This window comes from Suillus bovinus, assembly GCF_016758785.1.
Source record: "Suillus bovinus strain UH-Sbo-P2 chromosome Unknown EDB93scaffold_96, whole genome shotgun sequence".
In the NCBI taxonomy this organism is placed as follows: domain Eukaryota; kingdom Fungi; phylum Basidiomycota; class Agaricomycetes; order Boletales; family Suillaceae; genus Suillus; species Suillus bovinus.
Window position 1 is genome coordinate 22,988 of NW_024542152.1, and position 25,535 is coordinate 48,522.

The following is a 25,535-nucleotide window of genomic DNA, read 5'->3' on the forward strand; positions in this document are numbered from 1 at the left end:
ATCGGTACAGAGCAACCTCGCCTTTGCCTCACTTCGGGTCATGGAGGGCGGACTTCGCTTCAACATCTGCTCCTTAGAAAATTCTTACTTGCCCAACTCCTCCGTCCCTGATTTGGACAAACGAGTGAAGAATTCTATTTCCACTCAGCTATCATACTCATGTCGATTCTGGGGCACGCATGTTAACTCTACGACCTTCGAACCATCACTCGCTGAGGAAGTTGAAGCTTTCTTTGATGGAGAGCGCCTTCTTTGGTGGTTGGAAGCACTGGCTCTGATGAAAAGCCTCAGCAGCTCGGTAGTGACCCTTTCATCTATTGTAAATTGGTTTTTGGTGCGTAGCTGAAGCTCATGCTTTTTCCAAAAAATTCTTACGAGTATTGGGGTGGTCGTAGGGTCATGCCGAGTTCACGCATGTTAGTAACGCCATCAGAGATACCCTTCGTTTCGTCCGAACTTTCGCAACCACCATTTTCCACAGCACACCCCATTTGTACTTGTCTGCTCTGCCATTCGCTCCAACGCAATCGAGAATGTTTCGCAAATTCGCCTCAAAGTTTCCTTGCACCCCCCGCATTGTCGTTGGCCATGTCGAAAATTGGCCTCCAATGGAGAAGATACTCCATGCGAATGCCATGGTTTGCTCGGTTGCACTGTCGCCAGATGGAAAACGGATCGTGTGTGGTTTATCCGACGGAACGATCCAGGTGCAGGATATGGATACTGGCGAGGCATTGTGCGCCCCTCTTCAAGGCCACACTCGTCGAGTTGTGTCTGTTGCATTCTCTCGGGATGGACATCGCATCGTTTCCGGTTCATGGGACAAGACAGTCCGGGTGTGGGACGCGAAGACTGGCGAGGCATTAGGATCCCCTCTCCAAGGCCACACTGACTTTGTTCTGTCTGTTGCAATCTCACCAGATGGAAAACGCATCGTGTCTGGATCGAACGACAAGACAATTTGTGTGTGGGATATGGAGACGGGAGAGGTTTTTGGTATACCACTCCAAGGTCACACGAAAGGGGTTAATTCTATCACAATCTCACTGGATGGAAAACGTATTGTGTCTGGTTCAGATGACAACTTGATCTGGGTGTGGGATATGGAGAGCGGTGAGGCATTGGGTGTCCCACTCCAAGGCCATGTCCGCCCTGTTCAATGTGTCGCAATCTCGCCTGATGGCAAACACATCGTGTCTGGGTCATACGACAGTACGATTCAGGTGTGGGATATGGAGACTGGCGAGGCATTCGGTACCCCCCTCAAAGGCCACACTGGCGCTGTTATGTCAGTCGCAATCTTATCGGATGGAAACCGCATCGTGTCTGGTTCACTTGACCAGACGATCCGCGTGTGGGATGCGAAGAATTGCGAGGCAGTGGGATCCCTTCTCCAAGGCCACACTGACTGGGTTCTGTCTGTCGCAATCTCTGTGGATGGAAGCCGCATAGTCTCGGGTTCGGACGACAAGACGATTCGAGTGTGGGATGCTGACGCTATTATGGGCAAGGCATCGGTTGCCGTCCTCGAAGACCACACTGATTCCATCAACTCTGTTGCAATCTCGCCGGATGGACGTTCCATTGTGTCTGGCTCAGATGATACGACGGTTCGGATATGGGATATAGAGACTGGAAAGGCAATGGTTTCCCCTCTCCAAGGGCACACTGAAGCTGTTCTATCAGTTGCAATCTCGTCAGACAGCAAGGGCATTGTGTCTGGTTCAGCTGACAAGAGCATCCGCATGTGGAATGCAGAGACTAGGGAAGCATCGGTTATTCTCCAAGGTCACACTGAGTATGTTCGGTCTGTCGCAATCTCGCCGGACAGAAATCGTATCGTATCTGGTTCAGATGACGGGACAATCCGGGTGTGGTATATTGAAACTGGCGAGGCATATACTCTCAGTGGGCACTCTGACTGGGTTCGGTCTGTTGCAATCTCATCGGATGGAAATCGCGTAGTGTCTGGTTCAGATGACCAGACAATTCAGGTGTGGGATATGGGGACTGGCAAGGCATCGAGTGGCCCTCTCCAAGGTCACACTGATTGGGTCCTTTCAGTCGCAATCTCGCCGGACGTGTCTCGCATTGTATCTGGCTTAAGGGACGGTACTATTTGTGTGTGGGATATGGGGACTGGCGAGCTATTGGGCTCCCCCCTCCAAGGCCACACGGGCTGGGTTAACACTGTTGCGATCTCATCAGATGGTAATCGCGTCGTGTCTGGCTCGGACGACCAGACCGTCCGCGTGTGGGATATGATGACTGGCGAGGCAGTGTGTTCCCCTCTTCGAGGGCACACAGGACCCGTTCGGTCTGTCGCAATCTTGCCTGATGGCAAGCGTATCGTGTCTGGGTCGGACGACAAGACCATCCGGGTGTGGGATCTAGAATTTCTGATCCGGCAGCACCAATCATCTGAAGCACCTACAATATGTTTTTCACCCGACCCGACTCATGCCCTTCGTTCCGCCCCTTCCTTTATTCAAAATTCCTGGTCTAAAACCCCAGTCCCAGTCCCACCCACATCGTCATCTGAGTCCGAAGTCCCATCACCATCACCATCACCATCACCATCACCATCCTCTGAGTCCGAGTCCGAGTCCGAAACACCAGATCCTTCCTGCCCGAACGAGGAGGGATGGATCGTAGATCCTGAAGGACGGCTTCTCCTCTGGATCCCGCTCAATTTCCACCCGGCGGTGTATGCCCTAGGCAACACACTGGTGATACCCAACAATGCCCTGCAGCTGGACTTGAGTCGTGTCGCACACGGCACATCATGGCACGAGTGTCGCAAGCGGTAGTAGGTTGCATGGCTTTCGTAGTTGTATCCGTCAGTCAGGCCATAGGCATGCACTATGATAATCGACTGAAGATTATGCACTTCCTACATATTTCCTACAATTCATGTTGCACTTCATTCGTTTCATTATACTCAATAAGTTGCTCTCGCAAAGCAGTCTAGGGTTGCACGAAGATCTCACTCACTACGTTGACATACTTTTCTCTGATTGCTACTATACTAGTTAGAAATGCTTCCTGCAGAATAAATCGTGCCAGTCAGAACTAGATGTGAGCTTGCACCACCACTCGACAAGGGTGACCCCACTTCACCCAGCTTTGTCCTCTCCTCGTCAGACTTCATTGCCTCTTTTTCTAGATAGATAGATGGCTCACAGTACGTGGCAAGCCGCGCACCGTGACATTATCCAACTACCCGAATGACTCTCGATGAAGATAAATTACAGGCAGCTTGGACGTAAGCGGCTGCTCGTATGCAATCAGCCTCTCCTGAGCGTATCAAGAAATATCTCACTTACTATGCACGTTGATCGGGAGGAAGGGCGGAAGAATAGGTAGACGGTGGTGATTGGAGGAGGTGAGGCGAAGTCGCAGGAACACGTGCGCAATGTTATCAGAGTTTTCGTAGACCAGAAGGAAGACAAAGTTAGCAGGGTCAGAATTGATCAGTTGAAAATGTATTCGCACCTATACGAAGTGGTAGTAAAAATGCTCATACGTACCGCAACGGTATTAGCAGGATGGATTTTGAATTTCTGTTGACGTCTGAATCCACATTTTTTTTCGGGATGGAAGACGATTCAATGATTATGATGGGAATGATTAAAATGTGGTGAATGATGGGAGGAGGGCCCCATGCGCGTCACGAGGATGCAATGGCTCGTGTTTCAAGAGGACAGATCAGTACTTCCGTTGTGAAAACGGAACTTCGAGGTAGCGTGTCATATTGAACTAGATGCGAATGTGAAAGGAAAGTTACATAAAGCAAGAGGATTGCGCGTAGCTTGAATGTTCTTCTTACAGCTACTTACAAGAAGTTAGGATGTTGTGGTTTCGAGCAAGAAAAGAGTCTATTATTAGAACTCACGCTCAGCCACACTGACCAGTCCGCTTTGGACCACATTCAACTCCCCCCGTCCACTCATGAAGGATTCTTAATGCTCCCACACGGCCGCCCTCCACTTCAAGAGCTCTAAACCAGGTGTGGGACGGGAAGACATGGTTGCTGGTCGCTGAACTGAATGGCGGCCACACAGGAAGGTCCGTCTTTTCTATAGAATTGTATTTTTGAATTTATGAAAATTGTTTCGTGCGGGGAAATTAGGTGGAGTGTGACCTTCTCCGCATTAGCCTGCATCTTGCAGAGGATCTGTATTTGGCATGGGATTGAACATCTTCCAGCATGCGATACCCCGTGTTTTGGAAAACCTCCCTTGTGGGCTTGTAGAATCCCCTCGGCGGCCTAGAATGCTGTAAGTACTGGGCGTTATAGTTTCATTTTGCCTCCAGCTTTGGGATAATGCTTGCGGCTTATAAGTCGCGCGACATCATCTATATAAGGCGTTATTCATCCAAGCATGTATCTAGCTGCAAATACCATGAACACACTCTTTGGTACGCTTTCTCGCACAGCTGCTCTTCGTCGTGCCCCGCTCGCCCTTCCCCGTTCGTCAAAGTTCCAAAGTTCTTTCCAATTTACTGCTCGTCCGGCAGCTGTAAACCTTACCCAAGTTCACGCACGATTTGCAGCAAGCTCCGTCTCCGGCAGACCAGGAAGCCAGAGTATCGAGCATGCGAAGCAGAATGTGAAGGAGGAAGTCGGCAACTCAATGGCAGACTGGGCCCGCTCGATCGCTGGTGGCGTGTTCACAGTAGACAGCGTCAAGCCAACAAAAGACTCTTTCGTACGTCGCCCTTTATGCGGATCAGGTCGTTCGTCTCATTAACCACAGCGCTTTGATGATCATTTGATGTAGCTTGGTATCACCACTGCAGTCGCCCACTCCGTGCCAACTCCCTATCTCGTCATGGGCCTCACTGGTGGCATCCCATACATCGCCTCATCTGCGACTACGGTATATCTTGCACACCAAGCGGGTCTCGCGACTATGGGTGTTCTCATAAACATGGACCCTGGTGTTGCCCTTAACATCTTAGATCAAGCACTCAACTTCCAAGTCCACTATGGCGCAGTCCTCCTGTCCTTCCTTGGCACGCGATCTCACCTCTACTCCGATAGCTTAGCTTATGTTATATTTAGGTGCAATACACTGGGGTATGGAATTTAGTGGTGTTGGCGGGCACAAAGGCTACCCCCGTCTTTTCCTTGGCATCTCTCCCGCAGTCTTGGCGTGGTCGACTATTACTCTCCAACCTACTTTTGCCTTGCTTTGGCAGTGGGTTGGATTCACTGCACTGTGGTATGCCGATAATAAAGTCACAGCTGCCAGTTGGAGTGAGTCTCCTTGTTTCAGGGTCGTCCTTCCCTTCTGACTTTGCCTTCTTCTCAGCACCAAAATGGTACTCCCAATACCGCTTCTACCTCTCTATCCTCGTTGGCACGTGCATCATCGGCTCCCTTGCAGGAATCTCCTATTATGGACCTGTAGCCGGCCATGGTCTTCTGTCCCATGACCTGAACATGATTCGTGATGAGCGGTCAGTTTTTTGTCTTCTTTCCCGTCCTGACAGCTTCTCACGCCTTTGCAGCAAACTTATCGAGCCTGAGCGTGTGGGTCACATCGGTGGGGACATCGAAGCTGTTTCAGGTGACGAGTCGAGCGACACATATGTTGTCATCCGCCGGAAGAACAAGAACGGGAATGCTGACGATGGAGCTAATGGAGAGGCTCATGCTCAAGAGTGATGTGTGACTCGTAAGATTGCTGCCACATAGCTGGATGTTGTGGAAATAATCATTACCATCGTTTGTACTTGTCGGCTGTATATTTGTACGTGTATCATACTTCTCGTTGTACTATCACTCCAAGATGAATCGAGTTTAATTTTCTTTACACATGTCTAATTGATCGATACGGTCGAGTTTTCACAGAGTCAGTCCCTCTGTCCTTATGATGCACATGCACGGCGGGCGGGCGAGCGGGCATTGCCTCTCGTCACTTGCTCGCCATGATTCACCACATGAGGCACGTGCTATGAAGTTGTTTCCATTGTCCTGCTTCTCACTTGCTCGTTGTCTCGTTAGCATATAGGGGCGTACTTGTATGATCGGAAGCGGAAGTCGTGCCGGTGTGCTATCGAGACGGGAAAGGGGTCTCTCAACACTATCATGAACCAGGATACGAAACCCGAGTTTCTGTTTCTCGCTGATCTCCATACTTACATTCTGTCCTTCCTTCCTTACCAAGATATTCTTCGGTGTACATCTGTGAGCAGCAATTTAATTGTTGATCCCCCTATGTGGTCTTTTGTCCTGACAATCGTCTCGCAGGTATGTAGAGACCTTCGTCAAACGTACCTGTCGTCTTCAGAGCTTCAATATCTCGTTGAACTCGGTGATTCACGTCGATCTCCCTCTCGATAACCGCACTCCCACTATTCCAGAGCGCCTACAACTCCTGAGGGACAAAGCTCATGCATGGTTCAATTTCAACACTCAACCTGTTGAAACAGTCGATGTTTCATTCAAGTGCATGTTTGTATATACAGCTATGTCAAATGGACATTTCTTCCTCATGGAACACCGGTCAAGTCCCATCTACAGGATCCAGGCTTAGCCAAGGTCTGTCCAATACTACCAGGGCCCTCACAGCAAGCATTTGACCGTGAATGGCGTCCGGAAATACTGTTCTCAGTTTCAAATGCACGCTACATTGACATTATCATGGACCCAATGCAAAACCTGCTTGCTGTCACATACAGTGTTCTTGAAAGGTCAGAGGTCTATATCGACCTTTTACCTTTGGATAGAGATGGTGTTCACCCCCAAGCTGCTGGACCGACACTGTCTACGTCATCAGGGCTGCCTGCATGCCAGCACACCCCTCGAAATTGGAGGTCCCAGAGTTTTGGGAGGCATATTGCACTCTTGGGCTGCCTGGTACTCAATGAGCCAGACAGGATCCTGTGGTGGTTGCATATTTGGGACTGGAAACACTCGACAACGTCCGATGTAAGTGAGCCTTGTTGATTGAAAGGCTCAATGACTGATGCTTTACTTAGAGTGACCTCAGTGACACTGTGTTTGGCGCAGGAAGCGCAACATCGATTGACTATCGCTTCCTTGGAACCAGCAGACTGCTCATGGTTGTCGGCATCAATTTGAATGTCTATTCAATCGAGGATATGTCCCAGGCACCACAATTGCTGGCATGCTTCTTATTGCCTGCACCTATATATAACGCGCATTTTTTTCCCAAATTACTCGGATGATGGTGCACAGAGGTCACAACCAGCAATGCGACAAAAAATATGGAAATCAGACCCTACTCATCAAGTAATATCCCTAAAAACATCGAAACATGTCATTGTCATTTACACCAAGATTTTCTTCGAGCCCAGCTTCCTTAAAGGGGCCTCAACATCAATACCTTGGGAGGGTTGGGGCCCTTTAAATGTTCGTATTTTCCAGCGCCTTGGGAAGGATTTTAATTCCGCTGCTGGGAGTCGAGTCTTAATGGTGAATCATGCCATTGACACAACAGCCAATACTTTTGTGGGTTATAGTTTGCTCATGATGGACTTCAGCCCATTAGCTATCAAGCACCGGCAGGGCCTGGGACGGTTAGTGAGAGAGTCATCTACAATAGACTTGGATGGAGAGTTGGTAACAACATCCCTGCCTTATGTCGAGGTTGTGTCGAGGGAGACACCCATTTATTACTCGGAGCTGGTGATATCATCAATCGATGATGGCAGAATTTATGCATTTCATTTTGATGAGCATGGTGTATGTCTCTTTCCTATTTCACAAAAGTCCAATCTAATTTTCGAACCGCTCGCAGGTTAAGGTCATCAAGGTTTGGGACGGGGTTTGAAGGGTGCTCCATTCATGGCAATAAATAAGTTCTACATGTAAGAGGAGTAGACTGTTAACGTCGAGGATGCAATATTACAGCACGAGATTGAACAGAAATGAGTAGAATGAAGGAGAGGAATTCTAATGGTCTAGTGGGAACGAGAAACAGTATGTCTGAGTCGAAGATACCTGGCTGTAGCTATGTGTGAACGCAGGGAAATATTTCCGATGATTCTTCTCCACTTGCAGTATTCCATGAATGACGCACCGGAAATCGGAGGTGTTTCCAAGCGACGTATCAAATGACACAGTGCGTATGAAGCAGAGGGAAATGGGCGGACCTTTACGGGTGAGCTGTGAGGTATACTCGGTGTTGAACTCCCAAAATCATGAGCAGGAACCGACGAACGCAAATCCGATATTCCAGACACTGCTTTCGTGTCCCTGGAACGAAATAAGTACTCTCTTGTTTGCTGCAACTTGTAAAATGAGAGGATAAGGTGAGATTGCAATCAGTTACGGTTTCGCAAAACTTGCCTATGATACAGCATCACTGCACGATTGTTTCCTAGCCAAATGTCGGAAATAAGTGCAGCACCGAGCCATGTAGATGTACAATGTACATTTGCAGCGAGCATCATTAGACACCATGACCATTTGAGCTGTGCTTCGGGATGTCATGTTAGCTTAATCGACTTCTCAGATGACGATAAAGCCATACCTGCCGGTCGATGCCTTCTGAGCTTCTCGCACTGCTGGAAATATCATTATAGCTTTGTGTTACGGACGCCAGACCTGTAGCCAGCCCGGGGGCCCGTATCCCGAATCCTGAACATCGCCGCTCGCGTGCAATTTGAAGTTGAGTTGTCTGATTCGGTTTGCAATTGGTCACCTCACTCTGACGCTAGAGTTGGCTTTGACACGTGAGAGGAAAGCCGAGTGCTATGCAAATGAACAGGATTTTCCAAGAGACTTTGTTGCCTTGTATGTGTAGAAATGACGGTCAGCGCGAAGCAGTGCGAATACGAAGTTGCCGGTGTCTCAGACAGAATGTTCTGGAGTAGTCACGATCACGAACTTGTAAACTTTAACTTTCAAATTCTTATAGTCGCCGCTACTCAGGCTATTGGTCCGTTCATCCCTCAGCACAACAGCCTCTGATCTCTTTTTCTTTATTATAACCAAAGATCCGAGCAAGATGGTCATGCCAAGTTCTACCGCGAACTGGCACTGGAAAAACAAAAATGTCACTCCATGGGCAAAGGAATGGTTCCAGCGAGAGCTGACAGCTATCGTGATCGAAGGAACCGAGGGAAACGTCGCGATTTCTTCTGTGAGGATCGATGAGGGTGATGTCGAGCTCGGCCAGCGCAAGTCAAAGTATGCATTCTGTTCTTTCTGCACTTTGCGCATTCATGAAGTCGTTTTGTCACTTCCAGGTTGATCACGATATACGATATTCAAATGAAGCTAGATTGGCAAGGGGCCACGAGTGATGGGACGGATGTAGCTGGAAAACTCAGTATCCCAGAAGTTTCCCATGAAATCACGCTGGATAAGCTGTCGGACTACGTTGTACGTTTCCCAATGTCCAATGCGAAGACCGTGAAGTTGATGTGTTTTGATCACAGTACAACTGGACGCTCGATACTGTTTCTAGTCCTGCAGTGGATGCGCTCTTTGCTTTCGTCAAGACACGTCTTCCACCTGCTCTCGAGGCCAAGTTTGCCGAGTTCCCTGCAGCTCTCATCGATACCCATGGGAAGGACCTTACTGTCAGCGGACAAGCTAGCCTCTCAGGTACACCAGCTCCTACCGAAGCAATTGCTGCGACGGCCGCATCGGCGTCTACGACCGTTCCAAAACCCGCCCCCGTCAAACAATCTCAAACTAATATTAACACGTCCAGTGTGGTCAAGGAAGCGACGTTTATGGCTGCTTCAGACGATCTTTTCGGACTCTTCACGGACGAAAGGAGAATTCCTTTGTGGACTCGTGCACCGGCTCAGGTAATTCGGGCGCACGTCCGTGAGCTAATCAGGCTGACATGCTTCCTTTCGTAGTCTGCAGCGCAAGCAGACACTGAATACTCGTTGTTTGGTGGTGGTGTCAAGGGAAAGTACGTGTCACTGACGCCAGGCAAAGAGATTGTGCAGACTTGGGCTTTGTCAAGTCCTACATGGCCATCAGGTCGGATATATTTCTTTTTTCGTATTGTGTTGGAAGCGCCTGAATTTCTGTTGTACCAGAACACTTTGCAACGCTGACGACGACTTTCGAGCAGTCGTCTGATTCGACGAAGGTGACGTTTACTCTTGACGGTGTGCCGAAAGGCATGGAAGACGAAATCACGAAGAATTTGGAGGGTTATTAGTACGTGCGCGTCTTCGAGAGTGCTGTCATGTACTGACTTTATTTACAGCATACACGGCCTCAAATCTATCGGGTACGTACAACTCATACCTTATACCAGACCTTTATCACCACCATCCACTCGTTCTGATACTGGCACTTCCTCCAAACCTACGAGTTCTGCTTCGTCAGCTGCGACGGCTCTAGGGATAGCCGTTGTGGTCCTTGTCGCGGCGTTCACCCTACCTTACCTCTCAATATCTCCGATCACCTTGCGTTCTTCTGCGAAATAACGTTATTTGTATACTGATAATGCTATGCTTTGCGGTTTTGGTTTTGATACAGGTTGGGCACAGTTCTCTGAACGAGTCGCCTTCATGCGGTGAAACGTCATTAAGTCGTGTCTGGGTGATCAAGAAGAAGAAATGCGCGGTGTAGGAGGATTTCTAGAGTAGAACCGAGCGTGGAACGATGTATAGAATTGGTAGAAATGGATACATTTGTGGATTTAGAAGCGGTGCCAGTAACACGTAAAGTCAGACCCCGGACCCCGACGTGAACAATTTTGGTCCTCGGTTGGCCCTCGGTTTGGTTGGCCCGTTCTTCGTCTTGACCTTCTCGTCGTCGTTTGCACCACCAGCTCTTTGCATACTTTTCCCTTCACCCATTTTCCATTTCGAAGTCATGGCTGCTGCAGCTGTCGAAGAAATCCGTGCGACGTCTTATGTCGGTTTCGACTCTATTACGCAGCAGATTGAGCACAAGCTTTTGAAACGTGGTTTCCAGTTCAATGTCATCGTCGTCGGTGAGTTTTGTGGTTGTTAATGTATCTACGTGGTTGAATGACACGTGTCGGGTTCAGGACAAACTGGTCTTGGGAAGTCGACGCTGATCAACACTATTTTTGCGTCGCATCTTATTGACTCAAAGGGTCGGTTGGAGTCGGACGAGCCTGTTCGGCAGACCACTGAGATTCAGGCTGTCTCGCATGGTCAGTCAGCATTTTCCAAGTCGTGTGGAACAGTATTGACGTCGCGGTCCTACTAGTTATCGTTGAAAATGGTGTTAAATTGCGCCTCAACATTGTTGACACGCCGGGGTATGGTGACCAGGTCAACAACGAGAACTGGTAGGTTCCTTTACACGTCTTTTTTGAACTGTCAATAATGGGTGTCTTGCAGTTGGGATCCTATCGTCAAGTACATCAAGGACCAGCACAGTGCGTATTTACGCAAGGAGTTGACGGCCATGCGTGACCGGTATATCCTGGACACGCGTATCCACTGTTGCCTGTACTTCATCAGCCCGACGGGACACTCGCTTCGTGCGATTGACGTCATTGTGATGAAGAAGCTGAGCGAGGTTGTGAACGTTGTGCCTGTGATTGCTAAGGCGGACAGCTTGACGTTGGAGGAGAGGGTTGCGTTCAAGCAGAAGGTCGGTGAGATCTTATGAACCTTTGTTCATTGACTGACCGAATTGAAGATTCGGGCGGAGCTGGTGTACCACAACATCCGTTTATACCCCTTCGATACGGATGAGACTGATGAGGAAGAGATTCAGTTGAATGAATCAATCCGGGTATGTGTATTTGTAATGCAGTTGGATCTGTACTAAGACCCTTTTAGAGCGTGATTCCCTTCGCTGTCGTCGGCTCTGAGCGGAGTGTGATTATTGACGGCAAGTCAGTGCGGGGCCGTAAGAACCGGTGGGGCGTTGTCAACGTCGAGGATGAGAACCACTGCGAGTTCATGCACCTGCGAAACTTCCTTACACGGTTTGTGATGTATGCCGATTTTTGCGGGACCGCATGCTCACGGATGCTTATAATAGAACACACCTACAAGATCTAATTGAGACGACAGCCCAGATCCACTATGAGGCGTTCCGTTCTAAGCAACTGCTCGCTCTCAAGGAGGGAGTACAGCAAAGACCGCCTACCAACCAATAGAGCGCTATTCCCCTGGTTGCGATGTGAGTGGCACTGCTTGAGATGGAAACATCGACTAAGGGAGCACAGGAAATTCGAGACCGTGATACCCTGTTGGTTCCGTACTAGTTTTTGCGTTCGTTTGTTTTTTTGATGGATTTTTTACTCGTTGTGTCGTCGTCCACCATCACGTTCATTTTGCTCTCATACCTTAATATAAGCGATTGGTTTCTGCGTCATTTAGATTATTAATAAGTGAGTCATTTACGTAATCCCGAGGCGGCCGGATGAGCTGGCTGGGGGTAAGAGAGGGGCCCGACTCTCAAGCTCAAGGCACGAAAATAATGAACTTGACTGGATTGTAAGTACGTTTTAGAAATAGTTTGAAACTGGGAGTCAGCGGACATTTAGCGTGGGTCATCATTAATGCATAATCAACTATCGGGCGCTGCTTCGGCATAGTACGTTATATCCTATGACTCTATAAACAAATCCACTTCTTTCCATTAAAATACCTCCTCCTTTCTCCCTCCTCCGTTCATATGGCAAGGCATTGCTCTACCCTTACTGCCTTGTACAACAAGGCGGTCAACTTCAACGTAGAGTCATTGTTCTCCCGTCATCCTGGCCCAGGTATCCCTCGCACCGTCTTCTTTAACCAGAATCTCCCAGATAGTTACTTCGATCCAAAGGGAAAGCCAAAGAAAGAGCATGTCTACCCCACTAATCAGGTCATCTCATCCAAGTACACAATCATAACATTTCTGCCCAGAAACCTCCTAGAACAGTTCAGGCGAATAGCGAACATGTACGTCTCCACTCTGCACCGCCTCGCCTCACTCCGCTGATTCACCACATCCTACAGCTTCTTTGCATTCATAGCAATCCTACAGTTTTTTCCCGAGTTTTCTACCATATCTCCAGGTCTGGTAGTCATACCCATCCTCATCGTCCTTAGTATCACCGCTATAAAGGATGGCTACGAGGACGTCAAGCGTCACCAGTCAGACCGTCACGTCAACCACTCTCAGGTTCGCGTCCTTGCAGGTGGCGATTGGGTTAACCCGAATATCAACGGTAGAAAAAGTCGAACCTTCGTCAGGGGTATCGTCCCAAAACGCCGTCCAAAACGAAAAGATGTCGAGGAAGGTGATGCAACCAAGCAGGATCCCAATATCGAGTACGACCATACGGATTCCATGGAGGAGGGCGAACACCATCTATTTGGCCATGCCGGCGAAAATATTAGGCCCCACTGGCACAAGACAATGTGGGAGGATATTCGGGTTGGCGACTTTGTCAAGATCATGAACAATGAGCCTATTCCGGCTGATCTCCTCATATGCGCCACCTCCGAGGAGGAGAACGTGGCATTTGTAGAGACGAAGAACCTTGATGGGGAGACGAATCTCAAGTCCAGAAATGCATGTCCTGCCCTTACTGACCTCCACACTGCTGCCGCTTGTGTTTCCGATCTCAATGCATTCTCTATCGATTGCGATCGACCGGACACCAACATGTACAGATTCAATGCTACCGTTACCCGCAACGGAGAAAAGTCCCCAGTGGACTTGCAGACCGTTCTTCTTCGTGGCACGGTACTCCGGAACACTGATTGGGTCATTGGCGTTGTTCTTTTCACTGGCGTTGAGACAAAGATTGTTCTTAATTCCGGTGGCACGCCCAGTAAGCGGAGTCGAGTGGAGAAGCAGATCAACCCTCAGGTGTAAGTCTTTCTATCTTGGGTCTCTTCTGTCCCTGAATTTGCTTTCAGCTTGGCGAATCTAGCTATTCTGGCTATTATGGCAGTCGTGTGTGGCATCGCTGATTCCACGATCGAAGCGGTTAAATATCCGGAGGGTGCCCCTTGGCTATACGATGATGACAAGTCCAATGATAACCCAAAGATCAACGGACTAATCACTTGGGCGTTTGCGTTGATCACGTTTGTGTTTATGATCCTATCATTTATCCGAAACTCATCAATCATAACAGGTTCCAAAATATTGTACCCATATCACTGTACATCTCAATAGAGTTCGTGAAGACGTGTCAGGCGCTCTTCATCTATTTCGATTACGACATTTTCTACGCAAAGAAGAACCAACCGACCATCGCCCGAAGTTACAACTTGTCCGATGATCTTGGGCAGATAGAGTACATATTTTCAGACAAGACCGGTACTCTGACACAGGTGCGCTTGCTCGGCTCATCTGCGTCCTCGTTTAACGCGATTTTTTAGAATTCGATGGTCTTTAGAGAGTGTTCCATCGCAGGAACGGTTTATCACGGCGATCCTGAAGAGGATGACGAAGACGAAGACATCAAGAAAACAGGGAACAGTAAGGAAATCATTCGTGAAACCAGCAACGACTCCTCCTATGCTTCGACCTCCGTGCGCGGGGATGATCCGGCCGCTCCATCTACTCCGGATGCCACTGTTGTCAAACTGTCTAGTGGGGTCCTCAAGCATTTCAGGGATGAGCGCCTCTCGCAAGATCTCGCACGTGCAGTAGAAGCCGAGCCAGATTCAGAAAACGCTGCACAAGCACGCTCGCTTAATGGCTTTTTCTCCGTCTTGGCACTTTGTCATACTGTTCTCACTGCTGTCGACCCTGTGACGGGCGCCATTGAGTACAAAGCGCAGTCGCCTGACGAAGCTGCCCTCGTTCAAGCTGCCGCGGACGTCGGCTTCATCTTTCGCGGACGTGAGAAGGAGATATTACTTTTGCAAACGCCTTTCTCGAAGGAGACAGAGCGGTATGAACTGCTTGATATCCTGGAGTTCACAAGCGCACGAAAGCGGATGAGCGTCATCGTCAAGAAACTGGATGAAGAAGATGGGAGGCTGTTCTTGCTTACGAAAGGCGCGGATAACGTCATCTTTGAGCGGCTCAAGGCTGGTGGAGATGATTTGAAACGGACGACTGAGGCGCATCTGGAGGACTTTGCGAATGCTGGGTTGAGGAACGTTGACTCTGGCATACAAGGTTATTCAGGGTAAGTCGCATCTAGTTCCTGTTTCCCTCAGCTAAAGGCTTTGTGCAGATGATGAGTACGAGGCCTGGTCTGAGCGTTACCATGAAGCTTCTACTGCCCTGGAAGATCGTGAAGACAAAGTCGAGGCGGTTTGTAATGAGATGGAGCGCGAGCTGCGACTGCTTGGTGCCACTGCTATCGAAGATCGTCTCCAGGATGGCGTGCCAGAAACGATCGCTGATCTCAAGGTCGCTGGAATCAAGATCTGGGTCGCTACCGGTGATAAGCTGGAGACTGCCATTGGTGCGTATTCCTTCTCCTTTTCAGTAGTCCGTCTCACAAATATTCGACGCAGCTATCGGGCGCAGTACAAATCTCATCGCCGATGAGTCCAATATCATCATCATCCGCGGTAACGACCGCCCAGTTGAACACCAGATGATTCAGGCGGTAGAGGAATTCTTTCCGGATAGCGGCATCCTCGACGAACATAACATCGTGGCTTCTCCATCTAAATCACCATCAACGGAATCAGCTAGTGCTATTCCTATGCGGAGGCTAAGCATTGGAGTCCGTGATATCGTCGGAGATGACAACGGTGATCGACCTGGAGGATTTGTACTTGTCATTGATGGAGCTGCACTAGACCACGCCCTTCCGAATGACGAGTACAAGGCTCTTCTTCTCCGTCTTGCTACCCAATGCGAAGGCGTCATCTGTTGTCGTGTTTCTCCGCTGCAGAAAGCGCTTGTGGTGAAGATGGTCAAGGACGGTCTTCGCGTGATGACTCTTGCTATTGGTGATGGCGCGAACGATGTCAGCATGATCCAGGCTGCGGACGTTGGTGTCGGCATTAGTGGTGAAGAGGGTCTGCAAGCTGTCAACTCGTCGGACTATGCTATCGCACAGGTATGTGATTTGGTTTGGTCTTAGACATGTCGCTCATGATGAAATAGTTCCGGTTCCTCAAGAAATTGCTTCTTGTCCACGGTCACTGGTCTTATGCTCGTAACGGGATTATGTCAGCTCGTTCATATCTGTGCTTAACGCTGGTGCTGATAATTTTCGACTATAGGATTGTCAACTTTTTCTATAAGAATATTGTGTGCATTGGTGTTCTGTGGTGGTTCCAGATCTATTGTGGCTGGAGTTCAGCTTAGTGAGCCATGCTCTTTCTCTCAATTCTGCGTAGCTGCTGACTCCTTTTTCCAAAGCGCATTCGAGTATACTTATCTGTTATTCTGGAACTCGTTCTGGACGATTGCTCCTGTCCTCGGAATCGGTCTGTTCGATCGGATAGTTGGTAAGATTATATCACTAGACATATGAGGCGCGGGTTCCTAATGAGTTACACAGATGCCGACGTTCTGATGGCCTTCCCTGAATTGTATCGCTATGGTCGCGAACGGACTTGGTTCTCTATGAGATCGTTCCTCATCCACATGATTGATGGAGTCGTACAGGTACGTTGCACCTTTCCTTGGATAGTATCACCTCACTGACATCCATGCAGTCTGTTCCCATATACTTTATCATCACCTATACATACTTCACGACTACTTCTCGTACTGATGGATATAGCATCGAATTGTACGAGTATTCGACAGTAAGCTTTATTCATCCCACTAATGTTATGTTGTTGATGGTAATTTTCCGCAGACCATGGTTTTTGCCACCGTTGTAGCTGTCAGCTTGTTCAATGGCCTGAACACGAATGTCTGGACTGCCTGGGTCTTCTTTGCTGTTTTCATCGGTATCATTATTCTCTGGTTATTCACGGTGAGTTCCTAACGCTCTTTCTGCCACCTATGATACTGACGTCTCCACAGGTTGTCTACGATGCAATTAGCCCGGGATGGACAGTGACTAACGTCTATGGCAACAATTACTACCTGTTCACGTCGGCCTACTTCTGGTTGAGTCAACCCCTCGTCATCGCCATCGCTCTTCTTCCAAGATACCTATATCGAGCATGGCAATTTGGCTATGCACCTGGGGACCTAGAGATGCTACGCTACATCCGGAAGACACGACCTGATCTTGACTTGGCAACACTCCGAAGTGAATCAATGCGCTCCAAACCGTATGCGTCTTCAAGACGGCGTCCGTCCTCACACATGTCACGAGCGTCGATTGCTTGTTCCAGCGCCGATAATTTATCATTGGATTTACGACCAACACAAGATCCTCGCGGTGCGAGCCGAACAGACATGTCCACTGGTATTCGCTCCGTACACCGCGGATTTGACTTTGCGACGGAAGAAGGTGGCGTCGCAATGCGACGCATGCAAACCAATCTGTCAGAGCGGAGACAGAGTAGCCGTAACCTGCCTTCACTACGACAGAGTTCGCAGAAGCGCAGCATACGCTTGTTCTCCTCTCTGCGCCGCAAAAGGTCGCCTACTCCTAAGAAGGACGACTGATGTTACTGTCTGATTTGCATGCCATGATTCACTTTACATTTTATTCATTATTCATCGCATTGTGCTGCTCACTTATCGCGCCCCCCTTATTCCCATTTCACTTGTATGGTCATACTCACTGTATTCCTCACCCACTATTTACGACATCTGGTATTTGCTATAACACCTCGACAACGACACATCTCATGAATATATAGATATCGGAACTAATACACTAACTATATACTGGGATGTAAAGGAAACAATAAATATAGGACGAAAAACGAGATAATAATGGATGATGACATATATAGGCCTTTCAAGCTTCAGGACTGTCGCTGTCATGCGAGAACTTGATCTTCTTCCTGGAGCTAGGGGTAGATATAACGACTTCGGCCATGAGCTTACGCTTCTTGGACGAATGTGGAGGAGTTGATGGTTTGATAATAGCAGCTGCAGGCATACGATAAGGTATTGGAGTGTATACGGAGGGTCGTGAGCGAGTATAGTCTCTAGAAGAAGTTCCTTCGTCTTGGACGTCGTCCATGCGCGCGGGGAATGGTGCAACGGGCAGAGCATCAGCGTCATCCTCAGATTCGCACATGCGCTGCACCTCCTCCTCTTCGTCATCGGATTCGACAATATCCTTGGCTTTGCCTCGCCGCTTCTTCGTGCTTCCCTTTGACTTGCCCTTCTTCCCCGTCTTGTTTTCATCCCCTTTACCCTGCTCGTGAACTAAACACAACTCCACTGCTGTTCCAGCTCGGAGAAGGACGTCGATCCAGAGCTGTAGCATTTATGAACGTCAGATGAGATACGTGCGCGGGGACTCGTTGATAATGACCTTTTGATTTTCCTGAAGACTATCACCTGGGCCCTTAACCTCAACGAACTTGCATTTTCCTGTATTCGCATTCCACACACAGAGATCTGGCCCGCCAGAACTGCGCCCAGCGTAGTCTTCACAAAGAATATGACATATCATAGACAGCGCCGTCCCGCCAAGACACTACAACTGCGTCAATTATCAGCCTGCTCAGAACGGAATTCACACTCACACGAACTATCTCTACGATCTCTCCTTTCTCTACCAATTCCCAGTCTACACCTACGCACCACGTTTTACGTGCTCTATGCTCTGCTTCTACTTGGTTCACAATTTCCTCTCCTCGTCCATCCTCGAGTTCCTTGAGCCTTGTTTCGATTGGATCTCGCCGGGCATGATAGAATGCGTCTTCCGCAATATCCAACGGTGCGGTCTGGAAAGGGGTCTCGAAGGCACCGGGGATGGGAAGAAATATGATATCCCAGAAGAGAATACCAAAGAGGGTAGTGATGATTCTAGTTTCTGAGTGTATGCTGCAAAATTGAGTGCTCACGAGGGTGGAAGACGACAAAGGCGAGAGATAGACATACCCTTTGAACCCCTGGTCCTCGTACCATTGTAGTGCGAGTGTTTCAACATTCACTTCTAGGTTATCTCGTCCAACCCAGATCGACTTTCCTTTCTCCTCTTTCTGTCCCCTTGTCTAGGAACAGATCAATATCTGGTTTCTCATCCTACGAGAACTCACCTCGACTTTGATCGAGACAGGTGTCGCATCCACCTTTGTCACGCAAGGCTTTTTTGGCGACAAAAATTTCGTGATGTCTCCCGCCTGAGTGATATAGACTTTTGGTTTGGCGGTGTCGATGATGTTCCGCCCAGAACGGTCAAGTTTCAAACTCGCTGCACGGTGGCGCACGCGTACTCCTTCAAAGGAGACCGATACGAGGGGTTGAAGGTTCCATTCGCTTGTATGCCGATCTGCAGGCTCAACTTTGAGCTTTTTCTCGAGGGCTGTCAAGCGGCGGTCAAGTTTGGGACGAAATACTATCCAGTCATCAGTCAGGATGCAATAGCTAGTAGCTTCAGGATCCCAACCCACCAATATGCGTATCGTTGTCTTTTAGAGCCTCGAGGCATGCCGAAAGCGCATCATCATACCTGACTACATATCTTTCCAGGATCAGCGCCCGGCGTTCATGCCACCTCCCCCGTCGTCCCCGACGCCACCGCTTCTGCGCAAGCAGGGACTCGAGAACACTGAGTTCATATTCATATTCTCCGAGAATACCGAGCGCATATGCACCTTTACAAACGAGGCGAGTTAGGACGTGCCCTACAAAAAAATTAAGCAAGTGGGTATATATGGTGAACGGAATATACATACCGCTCTCAAACCTTTCCAATCCATACCCCCTCTCTTTCCCCTCAAGACCACCTTCACTCTTCGTCTTCACAAGAGCCTGCCAATGTGGGTACACCTCCTCGAAGATCTCCTTTACTCGCCGCGCCCCAAGCACACGCACAGAGTCTGATTTCTCAATCTTAACAGACACGCCAGGTCTTGATTGTGGCTTGCCCTTGCAATTTGAAGCAGGCGTTGCAATGGTATCCGACACAGGGGTCTGCACAGTCTTCGTAGAAATTGGTGTCTGTGGTGCTCCAGGTGCAGCACTCGGTGTTACTGGTGTCTTGAATCGAAGTTCATCTGCGGCCGGAGTCTTGAATTCCCTGTCGGTTCCCACTGCTGCAAAGTTCCCGGCAAACGCCGCGTCTACAATTTCTTCTTGCTCCAGCGCTTGTTCGTAAGCGAGAAGGGCATTGCGTGTTGGCCAGATATCCTTCGTACGCGTAGAAGCTATGTTTGCATAGGAGCGCTTCTTAAACCGAGACAGCAGGGCAGGCAGAAGAAGACTCTGGGAAGATTGAGTCCTACTTATGAGTTAGATTGTGGTGTAGACAAGAAAAATAAAATAAAAGGCACAAGAAACTATTGAGGGAGAAGAGGAGACGCACATCCTGAAATAAATTATGTTTGCCCGCCTCACAAACCGGTGAAAGCTCTCGTGCACACGCACACACTTGCCGAGTGTACCGAGAACAATATCACGCAGTCGTTTCTGGGCTGTCTCGCGACCGAAAGGGAGAGTAGTTTGTCGGAAAATGGCTGTTGATGATGTAGACGTTGCAGAAATTTTGGATGTCGATCGACTCTTGGACGTCGTCGTAGCAGAGGCAAATGATGATACTAATGTTGACTGCATGCAAGAACCTCTTAGAAGAGCATGTATCATTTCGGGCTGTATTCATGGAGATTCAGAAGTTCAGGGCTAGATATAACAAGGGTTACGAGGACAAACTTTCGAACTAGCTTTGACACGCATTTGCTTCGCGATGCACCGTAGCTCGTCGACTCTGAGACACTCGAGGAGGGCAGGAAGGTCCATTTGAGATTCGTCTTCTGCTAGGATGCCTGCAGGCTCTGGTATTGTTTCAAAGTGGTTCATAAGCTTGGTGTCAGCCATAGGAAGGTCTTCGAGTTTTATGGAAGAGGGACCAGCAATAGTATTTGCAGCAGAGAACGTTGCATCTAAAGGTATTGGGACTTCTTCAGTCTTGATAGTAGAAGGTATATGTGGTGCGGGTTGATACAAGTGTAGCGCATTTTTTTCCTGAAGTTGTGGAATGTGTGAAGGCGGGAAATGTGATGGGGAGTCATCATCCGCGAGGTCTATTATTTCCCTTTCCTCTACGCCCATATTGGCGGCCTCTTCGTCTATGGCGTCTACTTTGACTTGACCTGGTACAAAGCACATCTCGTTGATAGCTTGAATAAGACCTTCTTTGCTACCTATTTCAGCTTCATATTTGAGCGAGTCTAGACGGTGCCATGCATTAAATTTTCGCAGGAGAAGCCTCGTCATAAGAAACTTTGCATTTGCTATTCATCACTGAGTTTAGCTTATGAAGTAATGAAAAGTAAACATACGCGAAAGTCTGTCGTATCTTTGGAAGTAATCAAGTTCTGGAAGGTCGAATAAATGTCCCTCAGTCTCTACCAAAGTCCTCAGCATGTCTGAACGCGTCTTCAACATGCATAAAAATACAATCTTGACACATGACACACCTTCAAAAAGTTGGACATATACGTTGACCTTCTTGTCAGATGAATCTCCTGTCTCGTGGTCCAAGTTGGAGAGCTTTTCCAGGCGCTCGCCTTCGCATATTTGGGTTTCGTATGAGTAGTCGCTTCCATTTTCGCCACCAGAAAATATGAGCGTACTAACTAAGTCCGCTTTTGGTGAACTTGGGCTCATTGTCGGGGTTGAATTGATGTGGGGTGTGTCCGAGTCGATGTCTCGCAGACGTATCGCGATCACGTGGCCCACCATTTGTCTTAGTTCCCAGTTAGGAATCGTCTACGTACATGGTCGCGGGCCCTTATACTACTACAGGGTTCGGGCTTCTAATGGAAACGCCCTTCTTCACTGCACACTCAGGTATGTGCTCACCACGCATCAGAGGCCAAGCACCCATGGTCATATGCTTCGTATTTACAAGTTCACGTTGATGACGAGGACCCCACGAAGCTCTGGAGGTTTTTCCCCGTGTAAATAAAACGGTGGGATCATGATTCGAGTTGGCGAATGGCATACTCAGTAAAGCTCTGTTGTGAGTCTTTGGTTGTTTGGGGCCGTGTCTCGAGGGGATGTGGAGTCAACAGCTCAATATATCACTGACTGTTTGCTCGTGTGGGCAGTCACTGAAATTTGTCGGTCGTATAAATACAAGGTCAATTTCGCCATCATGCACTGGCTCGTATGGTGCCATGCATAGTCTGTTCTAGGCGTACAGAACCCGGTCAGATCCGTCAAATTGTTCAGTGGATTGGAGAGAAGCGGGAAGAAAGGATCGTACAACATTCTACTGGCTATACTACAGCGGTCCATCTCCCAAAAAATCAACCTGAGGGATGCTCAGTACCCTCTCCTCAGCCTATCATTTTCTTCCCGCAACTTCACATTCTCCCTCAATTTTTTCACTTCCTCACCCCACCCCTCCATCTCCTGCCGAAGCCCGCGCCCCATTCGCAGCATGTCAACGTGTAGCGCTTTTATGTCTGCGTGGTTCTTGGTCTGCATATCTGCGATGAGCCCCCGGAAGAGCTCGTATGCCCCACCTGCACCAGATTGCATAGGGAACGCGCCTGAGTTTCGCCTAAGTGGTGATGGAACCCAGGTCTGTGCCACGGGTCGGCGAGGAGAAACTTGCATCGATAGCTCGCGCTCGTGGGCAATTTGCACCTCTTCGTCTTCTTCCACGGCGCCTAACTCACACTTGCCAGCATCTTCCGCACACACATTGACCTTTTTCTCTTTTCCTTTATTCTTACTTCCCTTGGACGTTGCGATACCAACAACACCAAGCCCTGTGCTCCTCATCTCTGTTCTCGTTCTCCCTGCACTTGTTCTTACCCTTGGTTTCTGGCCTTCGATAGCTATTTCCACCGTCTGCCTCTTCATGTTAGACACGGGAGTTACGGGGTCTATCGGCAAATCTGGAGACGAGAAGTTTGTACGTGCATCCTCGTCTTCATTGGTGGGCGTCTTTGAACGAGCGCTGTTCCTCGTCTTGGATGAAGATATCGATATTGTCGATGAGGCGCGCTTTAACGAAGACCCTTTGGTTTTCGTGCCGACACCTAATATCGACGACGTCCTTGTAATCTCAGAACGGGCAGATGATCCGGAAGCAACCTTCGTCTCTCTCGTTTTATCTGTGCGCATAGAGGCCAGTCTAGCAGAGATCGACTCGGCAGGATGCGCATGGATATCCGAAAGCCCCGATTTTTGAGAAGATGCGGCCCGTGTATTCGATCGCATTGGGGTGTCACCTACATGATTAAAGATGTTTTCCCGTGATGTATCCACACTAGTGCGTAGTACGCCAGTCGCTAGTTTTTGAGACTCATGTTAGGCTCTTTACGTGTACACTGCATAAAAGGTAACCCACCAGAACTATTGGTACCTCTGCCACCATGCGGTGATATAGGATTCCTCGATGTCGAGAAAGCACCCCGATTTGAGACACGCCTGATCGGCGTACTAGTCTCTAGAGAATCCTGCTTAGGTGACCCAGCAATGGATGATTTAATTGACGATATCCCATTCTTTTTTGGTACAGCAGCTGTCACAGGTCGAAGGGGAGAACGAACGTTTGAAGCTACTTTGGCGCGAGCACGTGCAGGAGAGAAGTTTGCTGGTGGATTGGAAATACTTGGTTTAACAGCAGACGCAGACGCAGACGCTTTTAGCTTTTTCTGCTTTTCTCGTTAGATTGGGTAAGTTAACGAAATTTGTGCCAAAGATATGTACCTGAACAGCGAGACATACTACTCCTTGTCCAGCCTCGCCCACAGAAACCCTCTTCATCTCCTTGTCCAGTTCTCTGAGATTGAGAATCCTCAGCCCATCTCGCATACCAAGGTAGATAGCTGCACCCTCGGGTGAAAATGTGATCGAGGTAATGAGCTGCGGGGACAAGACTGTCTTGAATAACCTAAGCTAAGGAAGTTAGTGCGTAATGAAATAGAATGTGTGTATACGTACCCCTTATCCTTATCCTTGTCCAAATCAACAAGGCAGACGCTATCTGTGCCTGCAACAGCAACCAGCGTCTTGCTAAACGGGCTGCACGCGATGCCTACTACATCCCGTCCAATGCTGATAGATTTCACAGGCGCGGAAGGCTTGTCCACGTCGTAAACCAGTATATCACAGCCGAGACCAAGAAGGAGGCGGGTTCGAATATGGGGATGGAATGTCATGGTACTCACAGACCTTGGAGCATGGGTGGGGAGGGGGAGAGATGTATGCTTGGCAGAGACGAGTAGATCGTGAATATGCACGCCCTTTGAAGATGCAGAAGCCATGAGCGTACTGTCGTTTGACACAGACAGCACGGTAATTGTCGTTCCATGGGATTCAAACGTTTTGAGCACTTTTGCTGATCCAGTTGCACATTCCAGTACAATCACCTTCCTCCCGACACCAAGTACTACGTTTCCTGATGGAGTTACTGCCATAGTATTTATCTCTCCTTCCTCCTCGGACTGCACGTATATGGCCTCATCCAATCGGCTTTGAGAGATTATGAAGCAATCGATGCTAAAGGGAGAGGCAAGATAAAGAGATGAGTTATCGGGGGACCATGCTGATGCTAAATATGGAGATGAAAGAGGCTGGCTTGTGGAAAGCAAAGATGGAGGACTCTTTAGGGTGACAGGAGAAGCCAGCGCAAGGGCTGTCGTGGTGACCAAGGCAAGCATGATAGTCGTGCTGTAAAATTATCACAGGTTGATTTGCAAGGAGTGGTTATAACGTCGGTGAATGAAGGAGCACGTAAAAATTGTAAAAATTTCTTGGTATGACAAGTTGGATGATAAATATCTTATACAGAGCTGAGAGGATTGATTGAACAACGATCCACAGCACGCGATCGAACAAGACGCGTCGGTCATGTGATACAAAGCTAACCATTTTTTTGCACGTGAAAATTACATAAGACGCGTCAGTCACATGATGTAAACTGTGACTTCTCTAGATGTTTTCGCTGAGTATGCACTCCGATTCGTACTCGCGCTGAGTCGCGCACAGTCCATCTGCAGGTGGGTTTCTCAGTTCAGTAATGATGGAATCAAGGACACGAGAATATCGGGTATGAGTGCCCTAGAGAACAGATTTGCACATTCTCCATATAATCAATGTTTTCGCAGTGCCGTTGTGCACTAGTGACAACGTACCTCAGATGTAAGCAGTCTTTTACTGTTGCTCCTAAGTGCACAGAGGCTCATGATGCATTCCAAGTGATGACTATATTTCGCATTATAGGGACGAGGTCCAGGACAAGTCGCTCCTATAACTGTGTGCTACCCTGCTGATTGCGGAGGAGCTGCTGCCTGTGACTAGTGTTCGTGGAGTGTTGTTCTTGTAGCTGGATGGTGTCGCCTCTGCGCTGGTAGCACGGCTTCGAGGGGTGAAGAAATTAATCACGGGGAGATATCTGTTCAGATAAGGAGTCAATGGAGTCTGATGAGGAGAAGACTCTGATGCTGAATGTGGTAAGGTCGTACTAGTTCAACTTCACATTGAGTTCTAACCTGCGTACTTGATCCTGGAGGAAGGAAACTGTGAAGCAATTCTGGACAGTATAGTAGCAAGGAGGATAGTATGTGGACATAATGATTGAAATTGTCATGCA

At 48.7% G+C, this 25,535-nt stretch overlaps 8 protein-coding genes across 8 annotated transcripts; 6 read left to right on the forward strand and 2 right to left on the reverse strand.

Moving 5' to 3' along the window:
- Positions 1 to 2,688: 2,688 nt before the first annotated feature.
- On the forward strand, positions 2,689 to 2,991 carry EDB93DRAFT_1178428 (uncharacterized protein). Its single transcript, XM_041450581.1, has one exon. It carries the CDS (start codon positions 2,786 to 2,788, stop codon positions 2,969 to 2,971), a length of 186 nt encoding a protein of 61 aa, XP_041302429.1. The 5' UTR covers positions 2,689 to 2,785; the 3' UTR covers positions 2,972 to 2,991.
- Positions 2,992 to 4,406: 1,415 nt separating this feature from the next.
- On the forward strand, positions 4,407 to 5,674 carry EDB93DRAFT_1243147 (uncharacterized protein; the record flags this gene model as incomplete). Its single annotated transcript, XM_041452103.1, has 5 exons — positions 4,407 to 4,712; positions 4,785 to 5,019; positions 5,069 to 5,263; positions 5,319 to 5,466; positions 5,518 to 5,674. The coding sequence occupies 5 exons, from the start codon at positions 4,407 to 4,409 to the stop codon at positions 5,672 to 5,674; spliced, it is 1,041 nt and encodes a 346-aa protein (XP_041302430.1).
- A 1,024-nt stretch (positions 5,675 to 6,698) lies between these two features.
- Positions 6,699 to 7,925, forward strand: EDB93DRAFT_941111 (uncharacterized protein). The gene is made up of 3 exons (XM_041458025.1): positions 6,699 to 6,940; positions 6,991 to 7,717; positions 7,773 to 7,925. The coding sequence occupies exons 2-3, from the start codon at positions 7,094 to 7,096 to the stop codon at positions 7,803 to 7,805; spliced, it is 657 nt and encodes a 218-aa protein (XP_041302431.1). The 5' UTR covers positions 6,699 to 6,940; positions 6,991 to 7,093; the 3' UTR covers positions 7,806 to 7,925.
- Positions 7,926 to 8,990: 1,065 nt separating this feature from the next.
- Positions 8,991 to 10,160, forward strand: EDB93DRAFT_1094424 (activator of Hsp90 ATPase; the record flags this gene model as incomplete). The annotated part of the gene is made up of 5 exons (XM_041446593.1): positions 8,991 to 9,166; positions 9,226 to 9,361; positions 9,418 to 9,795; positions 9,850 to 9,976; positions 10,036 to 10,160. The coding sequence occupies 5 exons, from the start codon at positions 8,991 to 8,993 to the stop codon at positions 10,158 to 10,160; spliced, it is 942 nt and encodes a 313-aa protein (XP_041302432.1).
- A 662-nt stretch (positions 10,161 to 10,822) lies between these two features.
- EDB93DRAFT_1094423 (Septin-type guanine nucleotide-binding (G) domain-containing protein) lies at positions 10,823 to 12,089 on the forward strand (the record flags this gene model as incomplete). The annotated part of the gene is made up of 7 exons (XM_041446592.1): positions 10,823 to 10,943; positions 11,001 to 11,129; positions 11,186 to 11,267; positions 11,320 to 11,575; positions 11,624 to 11,719; positions 11,767 to 11,915; positions 11,972 to 12,089. The coding sequence occupies 7 exons, from the start codon at positions 10,823 to 10,825 to the stop codon at positions 12,087 to 12,089; spliced, it is 951 nt and encodes a 316-aa protein (XP_041302433.1).
- Positions 12,090 to 12,610: 521 nt separating this feature from the next.
- EDB93DRAFT_1311710 (uncharacterized protein) lies at positions 12,611 to 17,470 on the forward strand (the record flags this gene model as incomplete). Its single annotated transcript, XM_041454841.1, has 14 exons — positions 12,611 to 12,876; positions 12,934 to 13,794; positions 13,843 to 14,013; positions 14,064 to 14,262; positions 14,311 to 15,058; positions 15,117 to 15,350; positions 15,403 to 15,956; positions 16,004 to 16,068; positions 16,123 to 16,206; positions 16,262 to 16,350; positions 16,404 to 16,510; positions 16,561 to 16,653; positions 16,707 to 16,826; positions 16,877 to 17,470. The coding sequence occupies 14 exons, from the start codon at positions 12,611 to 12,613 to the stop codon at positions 17,468 to 17,470; spliced, it is 4,185 nt and encodes a 1,394-aa protein (XP_041302434.1).
- A 298-nt stretch (positions 17,471 to 17,768) lies between these two features.
- On the reverse strand, positions 17,769 to 21,592 carry EDB93DRAFT_1243151 (uncharacterized protein; the record flags this gene model as incomplete). The annotated part of the gene is given in 11 exon segments (XM_041452104.1): positions 17,769 to 18,236; positions 18,320 to 18,409; positions 18,508 to 18,808; positions 18,866 to 18,966; positions 19,024 to 19,358; positions 19,378 to 19,611; positions 19,663 to 20,207; positions 20,324 to 20,442; positions 20,636 to 21,216; positions 21,265 to 21,351; positions 21,403 to 21,592. 11 exon segments carry the CDS (start codon positions 21,590 to 21,592, stop codon positions 17,769 to 17,771), a joined length of 3,051 nt encoding a protein of 1,016 aa, XP_041302435.1.
- A 429-nt stretch (positions 21,593 to 22,021) lies between these two features.
- EDB93DRAFT_941808 (WD40-repeat-containing domain protein) lies at positions 22,022 to 24,781 on the reverse strand. Its single transcript, XM_041458026.1, has 4 exons — positions 23,885 to 24,781; positions 23,651 to 23,834; positions 23,289 to 23,598; positions 22,022 to 23,229 (listed from the first exon to the last, which is right to left on the reverse strand). The coding sequence occupies exons 1-4, from the start codon at positions 24,601 to 24,603 to the stop codon at positions 22,253 to 22,255; spliced, it is 2,190 nt and encodes a 729-aa protein (XP_041302436.1). The 5' UTR covers positions 24,604 to 24,781; the 3' UTR covers positions 22,022 to 22,252.
- Between the last annotated feature and the right edge of the window lie 754 nt (positions 24,782 to 25,535).